General features: G+C 35.1%; 1 protein-coding gene across 3 annotated transcripts; it reads left to right on the forward strand.

Moving 5' to 3' along the window:
- Positions 1–1,233: 1,233 nt before the first annotated feature.
- On the forward strand, positions 1,234–8,881 carry LOC107778749 (1-(5-phosphoribosyl)-5-[(5-phosphoribosylamino)methylideneamino] imidazole-4-carboxamide isomerase HISN3, chloroplastic-like). 3 transcript variants are annotated; one of them, XM_016599056.2, is made up of 8 exons: positions 1,234–1,382; positions 1,457–1,497; positions 3,989–4,105; positions 5,540–5,625; positions 6,918–7,019; positions 7,381–7,514; positions 8,069–8,117; positions 8,548–8,881. In XM_016599056.2, exons 1-8 carry the CDS (start codon positions 1,336–1,338, stop codon positions 8,728–8,730), a joined length of 759 nt encoding a protein of 252 aa, XP_016454542.1. In that variant the 5' UTR covers positions 1,234–1,335; the 3' UTR covers positions 8,731–8,881. The 3 variants fall into 3 exon arrangements, with proteins under 3 accessions (XP_016454542.1, XP_016454538.2, XP_016454550.1); XM_016599052.2 differs by having other exon boundaries at positions 1,250–1,382; positions 1,457–1,530; positions 3,898–4,105; XM_016599064.2 differs by lacking the exons at positions 1,234–1,382; positions 1,457–1,497 and adding an exon at positions 3,107–3,810 and having other exon boundaries at positions 3,898–4,105.
- The last annotated feature ends 630 nt before the right edge of the window (positions 8,882–9,511 follow it).

Raw genomic sequence — 9,511 nt, forward strand, 5'->3', positions numbered from 1 at the left:
TTGATTAAAATAAATTGAAAAAGTAAAGTAATCAAACGAAAAAGTGAAATTAAAGAAATAAGATTTTTAGATATTAACTTTTATGGATTTTTGAAAAAGAGAATAAATATTTATGTGGGCATATGTTTGAAAATTTTGATTAGAAATCTTGTTAGAGTTGTTTAAACCTAATATATTTGTCACATTTTCTTTCGGATGTTAAACTGGCCAGAAAAGTAATGGGTGTAATATGTTGTAAGAAAGTTTCAAATCCTTTGAACAGGAAATGGGAAAACTTCAGGCGTGATTAAACCTTTTAAGTAGGAAAATAAGAATATATATCTTTTAGAACCCCTAAAGGGAAAATGAGTACAACCAATTCCTAATAATGGTATATTTGCATATTCGTAAGTTATGTTTGGTCTCTTTTTTATAATTCCATAAACTCTAGTATAGAAATATTGATCTTTTAATTTCAATTTTCCTTGTGATTATTTCACTCAAATTATATTGATTTATGTGTCACGGATATACTCCGTTTGTTTTAATATCAAATACTTTGACCCCCTATCTAATGGAAATCGTATACAAAGTACTTGGAATACATTGACACTCGTTCTTTCTCTTTTTGATTAATGGTTAATATATTCGGAACACGTTTATAACTTTGCCCCATTAATGGTTAAGATATATACGTCAGTAGAAAATATAAAGAATTTCTAATACTTTCATTTTTATTTTTATCATTATTTTTAATTTCTTTTATCTTCACTAGGTAGAGTTAAGGTCTGCGTACACACTACCCTCCCCAGACCCCACCTGTAGGAATATACTGGGTTTTTTGTTATTGTTGTTGTTGTTGGTTGGCGTGAGATGTGTTTATATGGAGTTAGATGCTAGGATTCATATAAACGACCCCAACTTGTGATGAGTTTATATGGATTGAGATGATCAGTGAGGATTCATATAGCCGATCAAACTTGAGATGAGTTAATATATGGAGTAGGATGACGGATTCATATAGCCGACCCCATTTTGTTAGGGATTGAGGCTTAGTTGTTGTTGTAATGGTTAATATTTGTTCTAGGATTTTCATTATATAGGAGCTTAGGTTCTTGATTTTGAAATAAAAGGACATATCCACGACTGTGTAAAATTAATATTATTAGGGTACTGAGGGTGATTTATTCTGCCAGTTAAAGATAATGTTGTGTCCAATCTATGTCTTACACCATTAATTTTCAAACATTTTGTGGCTATAACAACTCTCGTGTCTATATCCACGCTACTCTAAATAAGCAAACTAGCTGAAAAATATATATTGGATAGGCATTCGGTTGAAAGTTAAATCCGAGAATGCAGAGCCTTCAAGCAACTCCCCGCTATGGCTTTGCCTCCTTATGGTATATCTTATTTAATAGCATCATTTGCTGTATCGGGTGAAGTGATATATATTCTATTGCTTCGAACTATACAGGTTCTCATATAGGATTTCAGAGACTGTCCATACGATGTGGGGTTAGGTTTCTCCCTTGCATTGACATACACAAGGTGTAGTGGTTTTTTTTTTTATGGTTTACCTTTGACATTTTGGTATCCCTAGTTTGAGCTATATATATCTTTCAAAGGTTTAATTTTAACTTGGAAAGGCCTAATGCCTGTTTGTCTCCTTCCCTTCCCTAAATTGAGCTGTGAAACCAGTTGAGGGGTAGTTAGTCTACTTTTCTTAGGGTTTATTATGTTAGATGAGTGCAATGCAGGGGTTTGGTAGTCATTTCGTTATACTATTTGAAGTTAAAGTTATTTCTACTGGTTTCAAGTGCTAGCACTGATAGAATGACTGAAATCTGTGCGACAAAAACTGACATAATGTAGGAAGACTTAAAATAGTCTGGTATTCTGGTTTAGATGAGAAAAGCTGTTGGTTATTTTAGAACCCTTCAAGCTGGACAGTAGAAAGAAAGATACACAGGTGTGGCTGGCAAATAATAAAGGAATTTTACAGTTAGTAGCTGCCATAACGTGTTTCAGGAAAATCTGAATAACTGGACGAAGGCATTGCCATGGAAGATGATATAGAAAACGAAAGCACCATCAGAACTATCATTCTTTGGCCGGGTTGCTGCAAGAAATGCCTGTTGAACTCAAGATTTGCTCCAGAGGAGAGGATTTATAATATGCAGCAGGTGTTATCTGTGTGAGAAGGAAGTAGAATCAGCAATCACATGCTGATTTACTGTGAATTCTCCTGGTAGTTCTGGACAGTCTTGTTATGTATGTTTGGAGTGCAACCTGTGATGCCAAGAGATGTGTAGAGTTTATTGTCAAGCTGGCAAGTAAGGAAGATTGGAGGAAGCAATAACAAAATTCGGAGAACACCTCCTTTATGCATCTTAGGGAGTATATGGTTGGAAAGAAATAGGGGGTATTTTGATGGAGAAAAGAAACAGATAGCAGTTGCGAAGTATAAATGCATAGAGAATTTGTTTCTGGTGTAAGGAGAGGGCAATAGAAGATTTCTCAGATGTTTTAGACTTTTTAGATTCATTTAGATGATTGTACTAATGCTATATTGTGACTTTTTTTATTTATATCCTATTTTGCAGTAACATCTTGATACTTTCTTTAATAAAATTTACTTACCTTGTTAAAAAAAAAGGATAATAGAAAATAAAAGAAAATTAAAAAAAGGTGCAAAAGATATTAGTAGTTATTTAGGCTAATAACTCATACTTGAAACTATACATGTTAATCGGGCCGGGCTGACCCGTTTACAACCCGGGTCAGCCCGGTACTGTAGCGTGGGGGCGGGCTGGGACGGGGACGGGTTGGGCGGGCAGCGGGTTTCAAACTAACAGTTTTTGATACCGATGCACCGGAACCCGCTAAGCCCGTTAACGGGTTTTTAACGGGCCACGATTTTTAACAGTGTGTTTTTTTTGGACCGTTGCCAACGGTCAAATTCAAATATTGCAAATTATCCTACTATTGCAAATGGTTTAGTTCATATTGCTGAAATTTCTCTTTTACTACATAATTTGAAGAAGAAAGAAGGATATACTTCTGTTGTTGAATCTATGCTAGATAAGTTTAAAAAATATTTTTACCCAATTCCCTAATTGGTGGATGAAGCGGAGGACCAAGAAATTGGAGATATAATGGTGTATGGTTCTGATTTAACCAATGCCGGAAACCAGGAACCTCATGTTGACATGGATGAACTTACAAAAATGATGCAAAGCATGTGATGTACTATTTCTTTTTTTATAATTGTTGTAAACTTTTAATTTGCAAGTTCAAAAATAAATAAATCAAAAAAGAACTTGCAACTTAATTTGAAGTATTATATATTATTCAATAAAAATATCAAATGAAAGTTTTCGGAGCTTGATCCTTACATATTGCCTATTGGTCTTATTAAATAATTTTTTGTAGCCACTTACTTTCAAATTTCAATTTTAAAATTGTAAAATTCAAATTTCAAATTTAAAACTTTAAACTTCAAAGTTTAATTCTAAGCCTTAAAAGTTTGCAAACACTTAAGTATCAATAACATTGAATAAGAAAAACAAAATTTACTTTAAAAAAAAATAAAAATTGCACGGACCGGTCCAGCCCGCTAAGCCCGAACCCGGACGGACAAAAAAAACCCCGAAAAAGTACAGCCTGTTAACTCAGCCCGCAACGTTAAACGGACAGGCTGATTTTTTTTGTGTCCAGCCCGTCCCAGCCCGCCCGTTAAACACCCATACTTGAAACTTGTTAAAATAGGTATGTATATGTTAGAGAAGGTGAAGAAATCCTTCGAGTATGTGATGATTACTTGACAAGGTCAGAGTTGCACTTGATTCAGAATTTTTGTTACTTAGATCACATTATTCAATACTGAATACTTACAAAAATTAAGTTGTGTTTCAGGGAAAAGTTAAACAAATTGTTGGATCCACTCTTCGAGATTCTAAGGATGGAAATATGAGTCTGGTCACTAACTTTGAATCTGATAAATCAGCTGCAGAATATGCAAAGCTTTACAGAGATGATGGACTTTTAGGTGGCCATGTTATTATGCTTGGAGTAGATCCTTTGAGCATATCAGCTGCAATTGAAGCATTGCATGCTTACCCTGGTAATTAGTGTTCTTTTTTCTTGTTTCTTTAACAGTAATTGTCTTTTTTGCCATTCCAATCTTTCTTGTCTGACCTTTGCGTCATAACAATGTATATCTCTGTTTATTCTAGTTGTTGATGTTATAGAGATTACAGGTTCTTTTTCTGTGAGATAAACAAGCTTCTCAATAATGAAAGCAATCAAATTATTCTTAAGCATACTGATAACACCATCTTTAAGAGTTTACTTTTTGAGGTTTCTAAAAAGGAGGATGTGATTTGATGCTGTTATAGAAAGTATTGTTAGAAAACTTCTATCAAACTTCACAGTAGCCGCAGATGCTTTATCCGAGTATCACAATCGTGCACATGTGCTATTACAACAACAACAAAAACAACAACAAACCCAGTGTATCCCTCAAGTGGGATCTTGGGAGGGTAGTGCGTACACAACCTTACCCCTACCTTGAGAAGGTAAAAAGCAGTAACAACAAGTGGGGTCCGCTGTATGAATTCTCCGTATCATTTCCACTAGATGTAGATTAATTTTATTCCAATGCTCAATAATAGAACAAATTGTTGGTTCTCTAAAATTTGCTAAATCTCACTCTTTTCCCTATATGAGCATATGCATCTCTAACCAGAATAAAAAGACTCCTAACAAACATCGTACCTAATTTAAGTGTAATAAAAGTCAACAACTAAGCCTTAACCCAACTAGTTACAGCTCATATTGGTCTTCTACTTCCGCAGTATTATGTTTTTAGCTAAATTCTCATTGGATATAGGAGGTTGTAGGTCTTTTGAGATAACTGTGTTTCATGTGATTTCTATTCTATTAGCTTTTATCATCTTTAACAATCATATTGCCTCACCAACTGGCAGATGCATATGAAGGTTGATTTAAAACTGGACATACAATTTCAGAGCACCTTCTCTCATTTTGTCCTTTGTGTTACTACTTTGCATTTTGTCTGATGTGATTATTTCTGATATTGTCCATATGTGTGCTCCTCGCATTTTCTGGTCTCACAATCTTTATTTACAGCTTGCCTTGCACCTTTTTTGGTATTTTCATATAGCGTAGCACTCCTCCACTCTCGGCTGTGCTCTTTCAATTCCATGTTACATTTTTATCTTTCATGCCATTTTCCTGGAAGACCAAGCTTATCTAAATTGTGTGTTTAGGCGCCAATTGACTCAATTAAACTCTATACCAAAGTAGTTGGAGTGTGCTACACGAATCCTCATTTTTACTTGGTTACTGATACAATTATCTAACTGCATTTGATCTTTAAGCTGTTGACCCCCTCAATTACAACTTTACCAAGAAACTCTTTACTTCGATTTCTGTTTCTGGAATCAGTGAGCGTCTTAGAATAGGGTCGATACTATATTTCATCTCACAGATTTTTTCCTCTGGTGAACTCCTTTGAGGATAAAAAAACATCTAGGTGGGTTGCAAGTTGGAGGTGGAATCAAATCGGAAAATTCATTAAGTTACATTGAAGAAGGAGCCAGCCATGTCATTGTCACATCAGTATGTTTTCAATAGTAATTTCTTGTTAAGCAGCAATCTTTTGAGCCATTCTTTCATGTTACATTTTCTCAGGATCTATAGCTATCATTTATCTCTTGAGCTTACAGATCATTAAAATACTTGTACAATTTGCATGGATATAAAGAGATTTAAATGCCTACCACATTGAATACGATTTTTTTCTAATAGACTAATATTGCACATTTCATGAGAATGGAAGCAGATGAAGGCCTATTCTAATCCTTGAATTGATCTTTTCATATTAGTATGTATTCACCTAACAGTCCAGACCTCTCCACATGTCTGTTGGTAGGATTGGGCAGGGCATGGAGGAGTCATTGTCCGTCTTAATCTGAATCAGCATGTGCACCTACACTTGTTTAATAGATCAAGTAAAATTCTGCGGAGCCATTATTTCCAGCTCTAAAAGGTTAAATTTAGCATTGGTATAACTATGATAAACATTTGTTGGCTGGAAGTAAACTAGCATGAGATGAAAGAGCTAAAGCAAACATGTGGTTGATCTGGAAGCAAACAATGAAATTAATGACAGATTACTGTTTGAAGGTGGTTGGGCTGCAGAAGTGCTGTTGAAGCAGCATCAGTTGCAGAATTAAAAGAGAGAAATTACAAGTAGCTGGGGTAGGGGCTAGCGAGACTGAGGAGAGGGCCTTACGTAACATTTGTGTTAACCTTTTGTTCTTGATACTGAAGGATGACAGCAGTTCTCCTATAGAAGAAGTTAATTGCCAACTTGTAAAAAAAAGGTTGATCGACAAACCACAACCTGTTGACCAGAAAATACTTTGGAATTTAAACAAGAACTAGTCTGTGTGAGCAACACTTGCTATAAAGAACTGTATTAAATCCCAAAAGACCCAACAACAGTGCCTTAATATCCCAAATCAGAATAAAACCTTGAAATCTGCAGCATTAATATGTACTAGAAACAATAGATAAATTCAGGAAAAGGAATAAGCTTTGAAGATGAATTGTATAACATTAGCATAGGGATTCTTTTAAAAAAAAATTAAAAATAGTTAGCATAGGGATTATGATTTCCTTTGAATTTCTTGTGTTCTTTGATGGTTCTTTTTCCCAAGTTTTGCAGAGAAATTGTTGTTATACCTCGTTTATTTCTCTAGATTGAATAATTAAAATAGTCTCAAATCGTGTTTGCTTTCCTTTTACTCGATTGGATTCTTGATGAATGGGGCATTGACGGCTTTTTTGCCAAAGAAAATAATATTATGCAGATATTCTTAATTGGATACTTTTTTACTACAATGCAGTATGTTTTTAACAATGGGCAAATGGACCTTGAGAGACTGAAGGAACTCTCTCGCGTTGTTGGAAAACAAAGGCTTGTTTTGGATCTTAGTTGCCGGAAAAGGGTAAATTTGTTCTCTCTTCTCTTCTCTCTCTTACCTTTTGCTTTTAAATAGATTAATTGTCTTCTTTTGCTGGAACCTAAGGAAATTAGTTCTATCTTATATGAATTCTTCTTTTCCTGGCAAGGCTAAAGAAAACTTCAGGCCATGTCAGAATAGATTAAACAAGAATTCTTAAAGGGTTACAACTAATTAATTTACTTGCAGAATGTTTCTTATTGAACTAGGCAATCCAAATTGGTAATGTTAATGAGACTGGCTTACGCTGGATTCATTGATTAAATTTGTGCAATTGACTCAGTTCATGCTTCCTTTCTTCTATCATATATAAGTCACACCGATGACCTGAAATTATGGCATGCAGGAGGGTGAATATGTAATTGTTACAGACAGATGGCAGAAGTTCAGTGATGTACATCTCGATCAGAAGCTTCTGGATTTTCTTGCGCAGTATGCTGATGAGTTTCTGGTTCATGGAGTTGATGTTGAAGGCAAAAAGTCAGTCCCAGCACAATATCTTATCCCTTGGTTGAGTTGCTACAACAATTAAAATAGATGTGATAATGAAAGGTTCTATGGCTTGGTATTTTAGACCAAAACTGCGCAAGTTGTCGGACTGCCAAAAATGCTTAAGAAATCAATGAACAGCTCCTCAATCCCAAACAAATTTGGTTCAACTATTATCTATATGCTTAAGAAAGAGAAAAGAGAACCATGTCAACTGTTCCCGTAACTTTTTGAAGGCAAACCATTTACCCTAGCAACAATTCTGAATAAGCATACTACTGACCTTTAAATGTCTTGATTTGTCTCTGCTTGAAGAAAAGTATGCTGTTGTAATCCACTATAATTGTTGGCTGTTGAGTATCGCTGGAAAGAAAAAGTGAAGATCTTGAATTTTGTTACATGTATCTCCTTCTGCTGCATTCTCAAAATATAACACACTAGAATGCGATATTAATATGAAGAACAATGGATTAGTTAAATTGGGACATGCTTTTGTGTCACTGTTCATTAAGCAAACGTGACATTCTGCTTCTTTTGTACCTCAGGCTGGGAATAGATGAGGAACTTGTGGCATTGCTTGGCAAGTACTCCCCTGTAAGTGCCTGGCATGATTCTTGACCTATGTGTATATGTTTTCCCCATTATCCTTTCTAAATTCACTCAATTTTTTGGGACGGTATAAATTGGTTGCATTAGACAGTGCTCATCTAGACATGGCAGTAACACTTCTTTTCCTGCATTCATTTGCTTTTACTATCTAGAAAGGTTGACGAATCATGATCTGTCTTTAAGCGCAGAGACCTGTTACATTGTTATCATACTCATTTAGCTCCCATGCAGAAATATCCTGAGAGGATGTGTGCAATCTCAAGCCTAATGCATGTATGGGCTATGATGAAACATTATTGAACCTTTCGTTGCACACTTTTACCTTTGTAGCAGCCTAGTACTATGCTATTGTGCTTTTCGGTTTGCTATTTCTTTAATATATTATGTGACCTAATTATCTTCATGTTCCTATCAGACTCCTGTAACATATGCTGGAGGTGTTACTATAATGGATGATCTGGAAAATATCAAAGTTGCAGGCATGGGGCGTGTGGATGTCACCGTAGGCAGTGCTTTGAATATATTCGGAGGTAACTTATCATACAAAGATGTTGTGGCTTGGCATTCACAGCAGGATCATTTGGCAAAGGCATCCTAACTTCTCATTGCACTTTCAGACTTCAATTTAGTGCTGATGATAGACCATATGTAATTTTCAGATTATGAGATTGTAGGGGGATGCTATATGAACTATGATCTTGAATTCTTTTTGCCCAAGAATGTCTATTGTCATAAAGGTCAAAATTTGCTCATGTACTATACGAAATTGCTCAATCTTGCCCACTATTACATTTTTGTTCATTCATACCCTTATCGTTAGCAAATCGTCTCATATTTGCCCTTACTATTTATGGAGCTCCAGCATGAAATGGGTTGACTCCACGTGTCTATATTCTTCGAAAAAGGGTTTATCCCAATTTATCCCTCCACCTTTTACTATGATTTAAAAATACCATCAAGTTGTCAATTTGAAGCTCCTTTAAAGGTCAAGGGTAAAAATGAGACTTTCCTAACTATGGGGTAATAGTAGATGAAAAGTTTTTAAAGTTGCTCAATTTGGACTAGCAAATTTGATTTTATTCACTTGTCATAATAATGATGTCAGCAATAATCTGCCTTTTTTGTTCATGATGTTGTCTGCTTTTTGACTATTGGAATTAGACATAGCTTATTCTTGATTAGGCTATTGACATTTTGGACTGTCTCAATGCATCATACTGTGTCGTGTGTTTGTGAATGGATCTGGTGTGCTAACTCCTTAACATGTTGACCAATTACTTAAAAAAGCCAAATTAGTGGAGGCTTGATTTTTCAATTTCTAGAATCAGATTGACCAAAATTCCTTGTTTACTGAGACAAATTACGAGAATTTCTTACTA

The sequence above is a fragment of the Nicotiana tabacum genome, chromosome 13, assembly GCF_000715075.1.
Source record: "Nicotiana tabacum cultivar K326 chromosome 13, ASM71507v2, whole genome shotgun sequence".
In the NCBI taxonomy this organism is placed as follows: Eukaryota; Viridiplantae; Streptophyta; class Magnoliopsida; order Solanales; family Solanaceae; genus Nicotiana; species Nicotiana tabacum.

What these genes read in the sequence shown, in the direction of transcription:
- LOC107778749 (XM_016599052.2), top strand. An exon ending in CTTGCATTGACATACACAAG is followed by an intron (nt 1,531 to 3,897) that starts GTGTAGTGGTTT and finishes GTTGTGTTTCAG; the next exon opens with GGAAAAGTTAAACAAATTGT. An exon ending in AGCATTGCATGCTTACCCTG is followed by an intron (nt 4,106 to 5,539) that starts GTAATTAGTGTT and finishes AAAAACATCTAG; the next exon opens with GTGGGTTGCAAGTTGGAGGT.